We start from the raw sequence: 16,878 nt of genomic DNA, 5'->3' as shown, positions 1-16,878 counted from the left end.
GCCTTCCATCTTCTCAAGAACAAACTTGTGTTCTGATTAATAAAGTTTAAAAAGAAAAATACAGACAACTAATACTTTTTGGAAAATACAAATGATACAGGCCTTCAGGTTTGATTTTACAAAGAATTTTGTTTGGCATTCTGAAGATATATAGAAGTTCATGTGTATGAGAGCAGGTGCATCACTGTTTTCACGGGGTGGCTGTCAATATTTAAAAGATTAAAAGATTCAGCTTCAGAGTTAATAGCTTAAATCCCATCCAGATACAACCAGGAATCACTGTGTATAGCATTTGTAGTTTATAGTCAGTGTTCCCTCTTAACTGTGTGGCAGCACAGCTTCCTAGGTGATTAATCAGTCCCAACCAGTCAGTCAGCTCCGTGCAAGGAGCCCTGAGCCTCTGACTGGGTGGGGCTAATTAATCACCTGTGAAGCGTGCTGCAATGGAGTTTAGAGGGAACACTGTTCATAGTCTGGCCCAACCCCTTCCAAAATGCTATACAATAACTTAGTACCACAACCAGCCTTCTGGGTCACAGAGCTTGTCTTCTCACGTATCTGAATTGTAACTTATACACAGTAGTACCTATGAGGGTACGCACAGAATAATAATGAAAGGATTAAAATACCCATGTAAAAGGCTACTCTTAAGCAATCGCCTATCTTAAGAAACAATTCTGGGCCACCTTTATTAAGCATGTAATCTAAGTAACCAATTTTTGTGAGGCCCTTGACATGGTTGCTTAAGTCAGGTTTTCATTTTATTGTGTTATTGCACTGTATGGGCAATGAAGCAGCATTTTAATAAATGAACTGCTGTGGAAAAATCCATATTACATAGCTCCCTCTTAGCAAGGATTACTTAATACAGTACTTAGCACTGTTGGCAACTGTAAACCTGTCACAGACTTAACATTCCTGATGAGTAGACAAAATAAAAAGACATTTTCTAAATGACAATGCATCTGTTGCAGTGAGCCTTGTAAAAGGATCCTTTTAGTGTCAGTAGATAATGAAAATACGTGTTACCTATGACTCAGTTAAAATGATGTCATGACCTGGCAATTTCTTTTCAGCACTGACACATTCATGCGGCATCTTGTAAATTTAAAAGGAGTCCTCATGCTGGATTGTTGTCGGCCAGGAACTGTAATTCTAAGTTTCTTGCAAATTGTGAATAGCACCAGATGGGCCATGAATAGCTTGGAAGCCTATATATTTTTTTCATTTATTTTTTAATGCAAATTACACTAGTAAGTAAAAAAAATCACTTTTGTTAAAAATACATTCAGAATTAACAAACGCAAAAAGGAAAAAAAAGACACATTTGGATTGTAACTCTTGCCTTCTGAATATTTAGCTTTATAACAAAAACCCAGCCTAGAAAAATAACATTCTTTACTGGATTTTGAGGCGGATACAGCTGTACAAATCAAAAATGTCATTCCAGATATTTTCACACTACTGTGCTCCAAACTGCTTCCAAGACATCATCCTTTAGTGTAGTAGTCAACAGTCCTGAAATACTAGTGCTTTAACTGCAACTTAATCAGGAATATGAATGCCTACTATATATATGTGTATATATCTTTATATATTTGAGTGTATGTATACATATGTGTGTACATATGCAATATATAAATATACACACATTATTTTTAATACTTAGCACTTACATAGTAATTCTAAGCACTGCACAAACATTAATTAATCCTCACAACCACTGTGTGAGGTAGTTATTATTATTCCCATTTTATAGTTGGGGAAACTGAAACAGAGTGATGTTAAGGACAAATTTTCTAACTTGGGTACCTAAAGTTAGGGCCCTAAATCCATGCTGAGGCACCTAAATAAACTGTTTAACTTTCAAAGGAGCAGAGCAAATATAGCTCCCATTCAATGTGAATGGAATGTCAATGCAAGGCATGACTGCTCATTATCCTTGAAAATAAGCCACAATTTAGGTGCTTACATACTGGAGCTGGTAAAAAAAAATGTAAATGAAAAATGCAGTTGTGTTTAATTCAAAATGTTTCACTGGAACAGTATTTTTGATGGGAAGAAGTGAAAATGAATTGTTTTTGACTTTTTCATTATTTTATACATTTTGATTAATTTAATCTGGACTTTTATATTTAATTTATCTGCATTTGTAAACATTTAAAATCTAATATAAAAGTTAATATGAAATAAATCAGCATGATCAAAACAAAATGGTTCAACAGGAACAACATGTTTCAATTGGCCCAACTCAAAATTTGTCAGATATTTGTCAGAAATTTCAGCTTTTTTTTTTCTGAGTCATAATGAAAAAGAGTTTGAGCTGTAAGAATTTTTCATAGAATGGGCAATTCCAGTTTCTAGCCAGCTCTACTAAATATAGATTAGGAGTCTAAATTTAGTTACCCACATAGGAAAATTTTTGAAGACCCCAATTTAGCAAAAGACATTAAGCATTTAAAGTGGTTTGCTGGTCCAGGGCCTAAGTGACTTGTCTGTAGTCACATGGCTTGTCAGAAACCGGGATTAAAAATCAGGAAATCCTGGCTCTTAGCCCCATGTTCAAGCCAAAATGTTATACAGCTTCCCTCAATATATGTAGGTGTGTATTATATATACATACATACATGCACACATACACACACACACACACATATAGAGAAAATCTTACAGAATTAATGTAAATATAGTTCCTAAGCCTGTCTTATATCTTATTTTCAGTGGGAAATACTTGCCACACTGTCATTATCCAGATGTATTGTTTGTGACATGTTACATCCATGCATACACAGCAAAGGGTGCCAATTTCTATAATAATGGATAAGTAGAGTTAGTGCTCAGGGCAACAGAACCTATAAACCACAGAGACTGTGAAGGTTTGTCAAACTAAGACAAGAGTAACTTTGTGATGACTTGTACCTTTCCAAGCACTGAACCCTCATGCCTCAAGGACAGGTGGCTTTCAGGTGTATGTGGCAGGCATATGTATTTGTCTGTGCAGATTCTGAGCAAAGAAAGAATGACAGTTCAAGTTCTTGAAAAGCCTGAGCAAAATATTTTTTTTCCTAATGAAAGCTGCCTAAGTGCTTGAAAATACAGATCAAATTCAGAATAAAACAAACGTTCCTATGAGTTCAGAATATGTCATAAGCACATTGACCTACTAAGTAAAATCCCCAAAGGCATCTTGTTGCCAACTACATAACAGCACAGGTTTTTTTTCAGCCACAATAATACAGGAAGATAAAATACACATTCTAACACACAACATATCCCCAAATATACCACAAAAAGGTCTCCAATATTTCACCAATGCAGCTAGTCTCTCTCTACTCTACACCAACCATCCAAAAAAAAAAAAAAGTTAACTCCCTTCTGGTGCAATTAGAAAAAAGAATGCTTACTTACAGGGTTTTCAACTGAAATTAGATATAAAAGAGTAAACGTAGCTAATACATATTCAGCTGGCCTCTGTTGATAGAAATCTGCAGATGTCTCTTTAGTTAATAAAAGGTATATTTAGAGTAGTTATAAAAGCACCTACAGTGTAATAAATAAAACCAGTGGGGTTACGAAACACTGTTTCTGGTGTTTATTTCTGAAAGGTTCAGTTATTGGTTTAATGAGGGATTCCCTTTGCCCCTTTCCCAAAGCTCCAGAGCTCTATTTGGTTTTTTTTTAGAGCGTTATAAATTGTTTGTTTTCTTGACCACTGTGAAGGCTCATTAGTAAAGCACTTCTCTGACAGCTGGCAGTTTTCATACACGGTCGCTCTGGTGCTGCTGAGCAACAGAGCCTATTCCCCTGACACACACACACACACACACACACACACACACACACACACACACACACACACACAATCTTTCAGAGTTAAGAGCAGCATGTTGAATCTAAAGGAAGTCGCTTCAGTAAGCCTGCACTGAGTTTCTCTGATGTGCAATTTAGTTGGGTTAAGGCAAGTATGTACTGTACAGCCTTTAGGGCAAACAACTTGCTGTCTATTGGCTTCTGTTACAAGGTCATCATGGTATTTTTTTAAATATTGTAATGACTAAGGAGACGTGGTGCTACTTGAAGTGGTCCCAGAAAGAACTCAATTAGATGAAATAATTTCATAACTCAATTAAAAAGAATGAAGGTAGTAAACACACGTAATAGCCAGCAGATGGCACTAATGCTTCTCCTTTTGAACCTTCCAAAGGTCTGGCAGTTGTTTTTGTGTATTCAGGAAATCCAAGAAGGGGGTAATGTACATCTCTGCCTGTACTTGTTGGAAAGAGAGGTCGAATGCACCTTTTGTTTCTCTGTCTCTGTGTATGCTCATTTTTTAAAACACAAAGGTTGGTGGGTTTTTTTTTCTGTTTGTAGAACACATGGGGCCATCCTGAAACAAGTTTTTTGAAAGGTCTTTCAGCCCCACACAGAAGTCACCGTGTTCACTTTGACCTAAAAGAGAGACACAGGAAAAAAAGATATTTGTAATCAACTCACAAATGTACTGATGTATCACCTCCCTTCATGTGAGACACCCACTAGACTGCAAAGTTCAGTTGCAACAACCTCCCTCCCTGCAGACAGAGATCACTTCCTCTGCCCGTTTGCATGCTCAGACAGATTGCATACATATGTGCACAGAAAGAAGGCATGGGCAAGTGATTTACTCATATAATCTCTTTAGCATCTTTTAAAACGTTATCAAGGTATTTGAAGCAGGTTCTCAAAACCATTTTGGGTAGGAGCAGTATTTATAATTCTCTCAAGCTGCTGACCATGTGTAACCTAGAGGAGGACCTGAACCATGGTAATCCAGCAAAATAGATGGACTTGGTATATAGAACAGAATGGCTGCATACTCAAATCACCTATGACTGCCTCAGCAAAGCAAGTGTGCAAGGTTTTAGCTGCACAGCTCCTGATGACTTTAGTAAGGCCTATGACTAAACTTGTATTGGTACCATTTGCTAGATAGGTGTTCAACAGCCGTTTACTTGAGTGAAACTTTGCTAGTAGTTTAAATTACACAAATAAATTCTAATCAAGGCATTTCAGCTGAAAGAGACAATCACATCATGTCAGATTCATAGTCACTGTGAAGGACTGGGCATTATGATGGCTGCTACACATCAGGGGCTCTCTTATGAAAATTAGACCTACACTAGATTTATATCTGATCTTCAGACAATCTGAATGGTAAATGGCACAATGTACATTAATTCTTTGACCTAATGTATGTGAAATTATTATTCAGTCACCTGAACATGTAGCTGCAGCATTATAATAGGAGACTAATACAGGCAGAGTGATCATGCAATTTCAGCAGGCAGAGGAAATGAAGGAACAGGGAAGGAGGCCAAACAAACTAGAGATGGCCCAAAGTAGGTCACTAGATCCAAACCTCTTTATTCTTTGGGATATTTGGATCCTGAACTGAATTTCATAGCTCAGGTCCCTCCAGAAAGTAAATTGCATGTAACCAAAAAGCCTATAAATATTTCTGTGTGGCATCGACATGACAGATAACTCAAAGATTCACAAATCTCATGGAATGACAAGGAAATCTTTTCTTAAGGATGAACTGTGCCTGAACAATTTCTCCAGCACATTAGGCTTCAATATTAGACAGTGACGATGTTTTGTTTTATCTCTTTTTTTCTTGAACAAACATGTTTATTGTGAACAATATGGGGAAAAAACTCTCTCTCTTTCTATTTACATCTCCTTCCCTCCAACACTCTCCCAGAGAAATGGTCACACAGTGCAGAATCATGTTCCAGAACTCAAGGGGTTTGTTTTGTTTTATTTTTGGATTTCACTGGCACTAATTCACTAATTCCAGTGACACAGAGAAGCTCCTAGTTTTCAGTTTGCCTTCCATGCCAGCTCTCCCATCTTTTGACTATTTATTGTATCATCTTATCATTCAAAGCCTGTGGGCACACTCCTGCCCTGTTGTCTGAAAGTGGGCATGGGCACTTTCAACACAGATTGCCATGAAGCTGTGTTGTGGGGTATCAGCCATGTGAGCATGGGAAGGATGTACATGAACATCAGTGCTGCTTGGTTCTATTTAGTTGGCAACTTTTATAGCCTGGTGCTATGGTCAGACAGTTTGTAAACAAGTATGGTGAGGAAGGAAGGAGAGGAAAATGATTTGTACACAACTGTCTGCGTTGTGTGTCTTGTGCAGCATGGAGCACATTGCTGGCACTTCAATAATAAACATAATAGATATTTAGAATACAGATAAAAATTCAGGTTGATGGAATTCTCTCATTATAATCCACAAAATCCATCGCTTCCTGTGAACAATTTACTGGTGAAGGCTAATAAATATACTTGGAACTACACAGGTGGAACTAATATTTGTGAGGTTTCCTTAAAGGATCAAAAATATTAAATAGATGGGGAGGAATCGCTGCACTCATTATTGAAATCCATGCTGTAAGCCACAATTCAGTGAGTCTTATGGGCACCACACAGAAGCAGCCATACTCAAATGAAATCACTGAAAGTTTATATTGTCAGAGCAGAAACCGTGTCCTTGGTTTTTGAACAGTGTCTAAAACAACAGGACCCCCACCCTGATTGAAGCCAATAGGCACAACTACAACATAAATTACAAATAAACATCCTGCCTTTGATACCTAATACAACAGAGGAAGGCCACCTCTCTTCTCTCTCTGCACAGACACAATAGTGCATATCCTCTGGTCCAGCTGAGCTGCATGAAGTGCAAGAATGGAGGAAGGAGACTGCATAGGTGGCTTTAGTTCACCCTTATGGACCCTCGATGGCTGGCATAAATTATAGCAGCCACAAAAATGCTTTAATTTAAATGAGGCTGCCCATAGCTTGAAGGGTTTATTTCTGCAACCTGGGAGCACTGGACGCAGGAATGCCCATGCCATACTCCCTCTATACTAGGAATCTTCGCTATCACTGGAGGCCAGGAAAGTGGACGGTGTCAGAGTTTCTAAGGCAGCTCTGCACAACTCAAAGATTTCCTTAAATTGGATCAATCTGGTCCAATGTATTTAGCCAATTCCTGCAAGTGATGAAATTATACATACTTTGAAGAGTGGGATTTGATTAATCATATATGACCAGAAAACATACCGCCTTGTGCTGTGATCCTGGAAGATTTCAGAAACTAAGCAGCACTGGGATGGATAGGGGACCTCCAAGGAAGAGCTCAATGCTGTTGGAAGTGGTGTTGCTGATTCAATAGGTGGTGCTCTTTCCTCTAGTTCAGTGCTGAGCCTAGAACCCAACATGGTGTTAAGGGGAACTGTGATGTTTTCACATAAGTTACAAAGTTTAGGTCTTCATCACTTGTGGTCAATTATGAGCCCATGGTTTGTGCATGATTTCAACATAGGCAAGAAGAATATAATTGCCCATGTCAGAATTTGATCTGCATAGTAACCCTCACTGGCAAAACCACATTCTGAGTTGAGCAATTACTTTCAGCCTATCTAAATTCTTGGCTGCAATTTCAACTGAATTCACTGTTTTTCTTCATATTTCTTCCTGCATTGCTGTGTTGTGTTTCTGTGCACTGTTAAACAGCTGTCACATTCCTACCCAGAGATGATTATATTTTGCTGGCAGGCTATTTACCAATATGTGCATATTCTTTACCTACTTCACAGCGGTGTTGGTTGTTTGTAAAACACAGAATCTTTGGCCACACACAGTAGTGTGAAGTCTAGCTATTTTAAAATTACTTTCCCCTTGAATCTTATGGAGCTAATATTGCTGTTCTCCAGTAGACAAGAGCCATGTGGAAATGAAAGATAGACATAAAATTTAAAGCAACCAACTATAATCTTCTGTTATCATTGAAGGGATGCAATTTCCACTAAGTATTGTCTTAAAAAAATGCTACAAACTAGTGATACTGCAATATGATTAAATGGAATTTTGAATTTATCATTCCACTATCTAAAAATGATCTGCGCACATCAACAGAGCTGAAGGCAAGGCATTGCTCCAGGATACACACGTGTGTGCTCCTGGCCTGCCTCTGCAGTGTGCAGTTTAAAGCTGTTGCTACATGTTGTCAAAGATGGTTAAACATTGCAGGAAGGAATTCTATAGAACCCTGATCAAACACTACTCAGTGAGAGGGAAACATTACATGTCTTTGTTTGACTGTCACTGATACATGACAATATGCCTTCTCTGGGTTTATTGGAAATAATATTAACTTTCATACTGATTTCTGTCTTTCAGTGCCATAAAATCACACACACCCAAGCAGAAAAGCTGTAGAGCCATAAAACAGAATTCAGTTTTAAAGGTTCATCATATATTTATTTGTCTCAGCTACATGCTTTCAAATGTATATTGGCTTCTGTTTTCTACAGCTCCAGCATTCCCTCCACTCAGTGTTAGGAGGCTCTGTAAATGCAATCAACTAGTCTTGAAGAAGAAACACAGAGCGCATAAAGAAAATAGGATAATATCTCAGCTAGAGGGCTCCATATGTTGATGGCAATGCACAGTACACGGAGGAAAAAATAGGATTAGAATTGTTCTAAGTACCTATGAACCACCCCGAGTACAAGGAAGGAAATAACATTTTCTAAATGTACAACATGATTCCAAAAGTGCAGGTGAAAAATCTTTATTTGAACATATGCAGAGGGAAAGCTGAGGTTGAGCTGAAATGAGAGCTATGCGCTATTTTAATTTAAAACTGCTACAATCCTGCCAGAAACTAGCATGCCTCACAAAAGGCCAAGTCTTGAGCACCCTCCCAATACAAAGTCCACAACCAGCAAAAGTGTAAATACCAGACTCATGTAAATAATAATGGCTGGTAATTCAGCAGCAGGTTTCCTTTCTAAAAAGTAATTACAAGATTTAGTTTAATGTTTCCATTACAGTGTGAATGGTTACTAGGGTTGAATTGATGTCGCCTAGTTATGTTTAGTTCTCTCCTTCAGTACAAGTGATTGGAAGAGAAAAGGCACAAAGGAAAGGATGCTCTCTTGTAAGACATGACATGTCACACTGTCATCTAATGAGTCTATGACATTAAACAAATCCCCAAAAGTTACACCTCTGTACTGAGGCACGATTCACCTGGGCAGTAATGAATCTGGCTTGCTTTTTGCTTGGCACTAGTTCAAGTGATGTTTGTAAATCATTGCCATGTTGCAGTCTAAGGATGAGCAAGGACTTCAGTGTAAATCTGTTCCAGTCTTGTGCTTTTGCTGACATTTTCTTTTTCATTCAACCCCAAAATGTATCAGCTTGTGTTTCTAGGCAGTAGAGGGAACTGTCACTCTCACACTGCAGTCAAAATATATCATCCTACTTAAACTGATTTCAAAAGCAACATGCCATTAAAAAAGAAGAAGAAGAAGATGAGAAGAAAGCAAATAAAGTAGTGGAACACCTGAAAAGAATAGATGTTTAATAAGAAAAAATAAAGTAACTGTGTTTCTTACATAACATGTTTCCAAACCTCTGATAAAATCACTGGGCCAAATCCTCAGTCAGATTTTACTGAGGACTAGTCTACATACAGCACTGCATCAGTGCAACTGCCCCATTCTAGCACTGGGTGAAGATATTACCTTTGCCAATGTGAGAGATTCTCCCATTGGTGTAGTTAATCCACCTCCCTGAGAGGCAGTAGCTATTTGGAGGGGAGAAGCCCTCCTGTTGACATAGCACGGTCTATAGTAGGAGTTTGATCAGTATAATCGCATTGCTGGCAGGTACCAATTAGGTCTGAAGTTTAGACCAAGTCTCAGTTTGACTATCAGGACACATCAGACTTATTAAAATAAATGTGATATATTGTATCCCACCACAAGAAATCATTATATTGCAAGAGAAGGATAATGCTAGTGGTTAAGTGCACAACTTGAATTCAGTCTGTCAAGAAAGACTTCTGCCTCCCCTGAATTTTTAAGTCATGTAATCTTTCAGTTTAATAATCCTTTAATATCTGTATGGCACCCCATAGAGTATCTCAGAAGTGAAGTACTTACATATACATGGGCTGTAGCTGTAAATGAGATGTCTTCTGTGGGCCTTGATAGCCGTAAGAGTCAAATCCACCTATGAAGTCAACTGAAAGAGGGGGAAATTGCTTCCATTAGAAACATCTTTTCAAAAATAATAGGCACTATCACACTGATTGCATTGGACAGACCTCCTAATAATCTATCTACTAAAATTAGAGTGATTAATTGTACATAGGGTAGGTGGCAGGTGAATGGGAGAAGAGAGGTAGTGTCTTCAGAGACAATGAGGGATTTATAAAATCCTTTTACACTATTGAGAATTATACATCACTCTTTTCTCAAGCAGACCACATGATTGGAATATAAAATTACATTTTATTTTGATACGACAAATGATGTAAATCATTTATTTGTTGGTATGGATGCAATGCTACTGACTGTGATTACTGTGTCAAGCTCACTGACATACTGTGGTTCAATGGTCTAGAGGAGAAAGGATATTGATCCTATTCTGTTTGAGAGACAGAAGTTTCTCTGATTCCCTGCTTTGACATTTGGGTTGAAATGCAGAGAGAGAGAGGCTGAGAGCAATTTATCCGAGCATTGGAGAGGGCACTTCACAGTTCTAAAGATACTCCAAATATAATGGAGGTCTGTGAGTGGGGGTTAGTTTTTAACTCAAACACTGGCTATCTATGTTTATTTATTTTATAAAATCATATGCAGCAAAGGTGGGCAAATTCCAGCCCGGGAGCCAGATCCTGTCTGCAAGGTTAATCCCTGGCAGGCCCCCACCTCTATGTTTACCTGCGCCACTGCAGATATCAGACAATCAAAACTCTTTATAGCTGCAAATTGCTGTTCATGGCCAATGCGAGCGGCAGGAAGCGGCGAAGACTGGGATGCTGCTTCCCCCCACTTGCATTGGCCACAAACGGTGATCCATGGCCAATGAGAGCCGCAATTGTCCAACACCTGCAGAAATGTAGGTATACATAATGGTGGTGGCCTGCCAGGGTTAGCCCCTGTTTTTTATTGCCCACTCCTGATAGACAGTCACATTCAGTTCTGAGACTTCCAGTTTTCCATACTCAAATACTTTCTTTTATATGTAATATGAGGTCTTTGTGTCTCACATAACTGTAACCCACATATACATTTGGATGCTATCTTCATGCAATCTTCTAACCTACACATTGTACGCTAGAGAGGCATGAATAATTGGATCTACTTCTATAGGAGAGACTGAGAGATACCTACCCTCGAGTAACCTATAGTCTGGTGTTTAGAACCTGCTCAAGAGCAGGAATTAGAATCTGCATTTTCCACATCTTAGGTGAGTGCCTCAACTATTGAGCTATTAGGTAAAAAGGGACAGGAAGTCCTGTAGCACCTTTTAGACTAACACATGTATTGGAGCATAAGCTTTCGTGGGCAAAGACAAAGACGTGCATGCATCTGACGAAGTGGGTCTTTGCCCACGAAAGCTTATGCTCCAATACATGTGTTAGTCTAAAAGGTGCTACAGGACTCCTTGTCACTTTTGCAGATCCAGACTAACACGGCCACCCCTCTGATAGGTAAAAAGGGAGCATCTCCCATCATTGTCATTTTGTTAATGTACCCTAAATCCTATTGTGTATCTTGCCTGAAAATTAAGAGAGATTTGACATTTAGATGACCCATTTGGATGTTTCCATTTTTTTCATTTTAATTAAATCAATTACCAAAATATATATGCATACATGAAATGATTTGACCCAAATCTGCATTTTTTCAGCAAAATAAGTTTCAGCTAAAAAATTTCACCTAGCTTGAGTGCAGGGATGGGCATTAAATGGCAGTGGTTTGCCAGGATTAACCTCTGGTGTGCCACCCCTACTATATTTACCGGTACCTTCACAGACACTGGTAATTGCAGCTCCCCATGGCTGCAGAACACCATTCCTGGCCACTGGGAGCTGTGGGAAGTGGCATGGATCAGGACACCTTTTCCCACAGCTCCCCTTGGCCAGGAACAGTGATCCATCATCAACAGAAACTGCAATCACCCTCATCTGTGGAAGCACAGGTAAGTATAGTGGTGGTGGCGCACTAGGGCCTAACCCTGGCAAACCACTGCCATTTTATTGCACAGGCAGCTAACTCTGGTGGACCAGATCTGGCCCACAGGCTGGTATTTGCTTACCCCTGCTCTAGTGTATACCACTTTGACTTTACTTATCAAAAGAGAAGCCAAACCTGCCAAGTTCAGATTTGGAACTCTGTTTACCTTAAATACTGAGATTCCCCTAAGCAAACTGTGATTCTGAAGGTATCTGCATGCACCAGAAAGTAACATACTACTCTCTAATTATATGACTGCAACAATAAAATTAGAGTTCACGTGTTATTCCTTTTATAATTCACAAATCTTTATTTGAGAGCTTTCACAGTGGACAGATTACATACGGCATTTCACAACACATTATTATGAAGAGCTTTTGCTCTAAGATAAACATTAACATATAATCACACATACACATATCTACTTTCCAAAAACTCTGAACTACTGTGTTCGTAGGGCCATACCCTTCCCTTTATCCACACAAGATCTGGGCATGAGGCCACCAGCTCTTAGAAAACTCCAATTAGTACAGAATACTGCAGTACATCTCCTTAGCAACACAGCCTACTGTGAACACATCAGGTCTGTCCTTTACTCTCTACTCTGGCTTCCCATAGAATATTGGGTCAAGTTCAAGGTCTTGAGACTTATCTTCAAGGTGCCCAATGGTCTGGGCCAGCATATCTAAAAGATCACCAAAAGCTCTAGGCTGAAGGCCTTTGTCAACAACTTTTTTCCTCTGGCACAATGGTGCTTTCATCCATAAGGGTAAAGCTCATCTTTACAAGAGACCGAACTTGCTTGGTGCTTGGCCCAAGAACTAAGGATTATTTCAAACCTCGCCATCTTCCACTTTAAGAACAAGGCAAAGTTCTTCACTTTTCCTTCTCTAACATAAACACATAATAGTATGTAATTAAAAAACAAAACCAAGCAATTATATACCCCCCTAGCCAACACTCAAATCCCTTTCAAAACAAAGACATACTACATTCACAATTCTTCTCAGGGATGCTCTGAGGAAGCTGTGTGGGGGCGATAGGCAAGGGCTGGGGAGTGGCTTGGCCTCGAACATTGGTGGATCTGGCCCTAGTGCTCTGAATATTGGTAGAGCGCTGGTACCACAGGCCCATACAACATGCCGCCTATGTTTGTGACATCATAGTTATTATCATAGGAAGAGACATAAGTAATGAACACAGGATTGAGATTTTAGGAGATGGTTGAACTCTTATTCAACACAGATATGGGTGACTCAGGTCTTTGCCGATACATCTTGTAGTGAATTGCCTTTGATATAAATGCTCTCTTTTTCAGCCTTGACCTTCTGAACAAAGAATTCAGAAAACAAGCAGTCTGGGCTAGATCATCAACTGGTATAAATCAGCATAGCTCCGCAAGCTTCAACAGAACAATGCCAATTTAAGTCAGCTGGGGGACTTGTCCCTCTGTATAGTGTGTGAGTGCTTTCAGAGGCATGTTGTAACATAAAATTTTACCTTGTAAGTAATGACAAAATTACTCTAATGTCACAGGCAGGAAAGCTTTGTTTTGAAGACACAAGAAGAAATATCCCAAAGGGAGTTTCTAGGTCCTTTTCCAGAAAGCTAAAGCAAAACATTCAGAAACAAATTCCCAGCAATAAAAGGAATTTGTATGGGGTCAGTAAAAAAAAAGTGTGCTTATTATTTCTGCATGGCAGTGTGTCCCTGTCTTTTGCTCTCTTGCACAAAGGAAACTCAGTGTATAAGCAGGCCAGAATACCAAGTGACATAAACAAGATGGGCCTGTAGAGCGAGCTCTGTTTTAAGCAGACATTAGAGACTCCCCACTTGTATATCCAGATGACGGTAGAGGAGAGAGTATGAGGTAGGGGAGAGAATATGACTGTGACCTTGTTAAAGCCTACAATGGCTCCTCACGTACCTGCAAGTGAACTGGGAAGTGTGTGCAGGGGTTAATGCAATATGAACTCTGCTGCAGAGAATGTCTATAATTTCTTTGCAGCACCTTCATTGTGGCAGCATTTCAGTGCTGCCAAGCCCGTGGTGCCTAGACTGTGCTAAAAGCTCCCTATGGATTTTGAGTGAGTTTCTCAAAGTATGCAAAATGCTGCCCTTTTTACTGGGCATTTTATCCTGGCTGTGCCTAAAAGGTCACTAAAAGTGTCATACCACTGATACATTCCTGGCAGCAGTAACATGAGATGAATAAAATAAGCCTCATTAGTTGAATCATTACAGATGTTTCAATTCCTAACCTTACCCATCAAACACATTTTTTGCCTACTATATTTTACTTTAATCTTGTATATCATCATTACAAAACTCAGGCCTTTAATCATGCTTTGCCTTCATAAACACACACACACAATCCTGCTTACATACCATCTCAACAGATGAAACATACTGGGAGGCTTGCTTGAACTCTGGAAGTGCTGCTATAATTTATTTCTAAACATTTAACAATGAAAATATCACTTTCATTTTGTGAGTCTGAATTTATTTCTTGACTCACTGATACTAACCTCCTCTTGGTCAGGAAGTCAAGTTTACAAAACTATCACCAACTCTTTCTAGGACATAACTGTGGAAGTCATGTAATTAAAATAGGTTATAGTTCAAAATAATGGGCCTATTTTCTATTAATATGCCCACCCAGGACCTGATCTTGCAGCCCTTGCACATAGTCAAAACTCCCACTGAAGTCAATGGAAGCTTTGAACACATCTCAGCCTGCAGGATGGGATTGTAAGTCTAAAGTTGGTATTCAGCTTCAGTTGCTGGAAATTTGCTGATATGCAAATGGACCTGAACAGAAGAGGCCTCATTCATATCAAAGAGCGAGGCGTCACTACCAAGACCAGCAGTGAGGAACAAAGAAATAGATAGATAAGTAGGCAGGAAAGAATGTGGCATAATGTAGCAAAATGATGCTCATGCAGAAAAAAAAGGAAGAATATTAAAAGAAAAAGAAATCAGGTGACTGGCCATCCTCCTCCAGAAAATAATACACATGGCTTCAGCAGAGCTATGGTATTTTCTACCAGTTTGGATCTGAGCCAAGATGTCTAACAAGCAGTTAGGACACTCACCTATAGAAATAACACTGACATTTTGGCACTCATCAAAATTTAGTAGGGACATAAAAATCAGTGCAAATTAAATATGAAAGGCTATGGACTCTTGAGAGGAAGAGAGGCCTTATCTATAAAGGAAGTTTGGGAAATAGCCATACACTTTATCATGTGCATGATCATTACACAAAATATTTCCACTGTACACACAATTCCCCTTGCAGAGAAACTATGAGAGAATGAACTCCACATTACAAACATCAAAGTCATGTTACTCAATGCTCTACTGCAAGGCTCTCTGGTTGGTAAGGTACGCAACTCCAGCTATGTAAATTATGTACCTAGAGTTAACGTATCTTAAATCCCTGTCCACACAGCATGAGGTCGATGGGAGTAAACACTCCCATCGGCTTCCCTTGCTTCTTGTGAGGAGTAGGAGTACCGGGGCTGATGGTACTCCTTTTCAGTTCATTCTAGCGGGTCTATACTACACCCGCTAAATCAAAGCCCAGAAGATCGACTGCAGCAGCATCAATCTTCTGAACAGAGTAGACGTTCTGAACAGAGTAGACAGAACAGATACATGGTGATGCTGGGGGTATAAGAATCTGTCTAGAATAGAATAAAATAGAATAGAATACTGGATATAGTTAAGAGCGGTGCAAAAATGCTGATTTTAACAAACCTTGACACAATTTAGAAACACTTAATGCACTGAAATTAGGGACAATTTTATTAAATTAGAAATTAAATCAGAACACCAGATGTCTGCTGTAAAAAAATAAAGAAAATCTTTAAACAAGTAGGAAGAGCTTTATGATCTTGTAGGCTATTACCACTGTCTGGCTTCCTGCCAAGCTGTTTTGTGACGGCACAATACTCCCTCTCTGACAAACCTACCTAGCCATACCCTTTGTAAACTGTGAGCATGGCTGTTGCACACTGTTCAGCAGATAGATTGATGTTTGTTCTAATACAAATTCTCAATAAAGTTTGTTTACAATGATAAACAAATGCCAGAGGTCTTTGTCCTGTGGACATAACAATTAAGATCCACAGACGAGAACAGTAGAAAAGTGGCAGCGACGAAGAGCATATGTGCCAGTTTGTGAAGATGTGCCATTACCATTGAGACATTACAGCCAAAGACTGAAGGATTAGCAAAGGGAAACACTCTATCCAGATTTATCTGCTTTGGTTTTGATGGGCTCTCATCATTGCAATTCCATTCCCTTTCATACCAGTGGAAACTGTTCTCTTTGGCATTCCTTTCTGGTTGATCATGAATTTCCAGGCTTCGCAGCAGCTCCTTATACCACTTAATGTGTTCTTTAAGATAATTTGGGGCCCTCTGTGAGCCCTGCTTATCCGTGGCCAGCTCTTCCCCCACTCCATCTGGTGTAAGATATTGGGTCTCGGTAATGCATGGGCTAGCAAAATCAAATTGTCAAATGTAGTGCCAACAAGGTCCTTCCTCCATTCTGTTAAATGCCTTCACTTCAGTTACGATAATTTAAAAATATATTTTATTTTTTCCTTTTAAGTATATCTCAGACAGGCCTGGTCCTTCCAAGAGTTTCTATTTGCTTTCCAATCTTTGTGCATGTGAACATTTCCAAAGTGTCCTTGAGATAAAACATTTCTAAATTAGCTAAAGTCTCGACAGGTTTTGCCCAGTGCCAGCTGGAGGTAATGCAGGTTAAATAGGA

The 16,878-nt window shown here is 39.2% G+C and overlaps 1 protein-coding gene across 4 annotated transcripts in view; it reads right to left on the bottom strand.

Annotated features, from left to right (window-relative positions):
- Positions 1-1,214: 1,214 nt before the first annotated feature.
- The window catches only part of NKAIN2 (sodium/potassium transporting ATPase interacting 2), a 748,339-nt gene continuing 732,675 nt past the window's right edge, over positions 1,215-16,878 (bottom strand). For 3 of the 4 annotated variants that reach the window (XM_006139449.5, XM_014581721.4, XM_075924075.2), the window contains 3 exons: positions 10,011-10,092; positions 7,120-7,263; positions 1,215-4,449 (listed from right to left, as the gene is read on the bottom strand). In XM_006139449.5, coding sequence (XP_006139511.1) covers positions 4,440-4,449; positions 7,120-7,263; positions 10,011-10,092 — 236 coding nt within the window. In that variant the 3' untranslated portion in view covers positions 1,215-4,439. The remainder of the gene's footprint in view (positions 4,450-7,119; positions 7,264-10,010; positions 10,093-16,878) is intronic. The other variant, XM_014581722.4, reaches the window with a different exon arrangement.

Source organism: Pelodiscus sinensis, chromosome 3 (genome assembly GCF_052426305.1).
Source record: "Pelodiscus sinensis isolate ZL-2025 chromosome 3, ASM5242630v1, whole genome shotgun sequence".
Classification (NCBI taxonomy): Eukaryota; Metazoa; Chordata; order Testudines; family Trionychidae; genus Pelodiscus; species Pelodiscus sinensis.
Note: the sequence above shows the minus strand (reverse complement) of the source record. Positions and strands in the feature narration are given on the sequence as shown.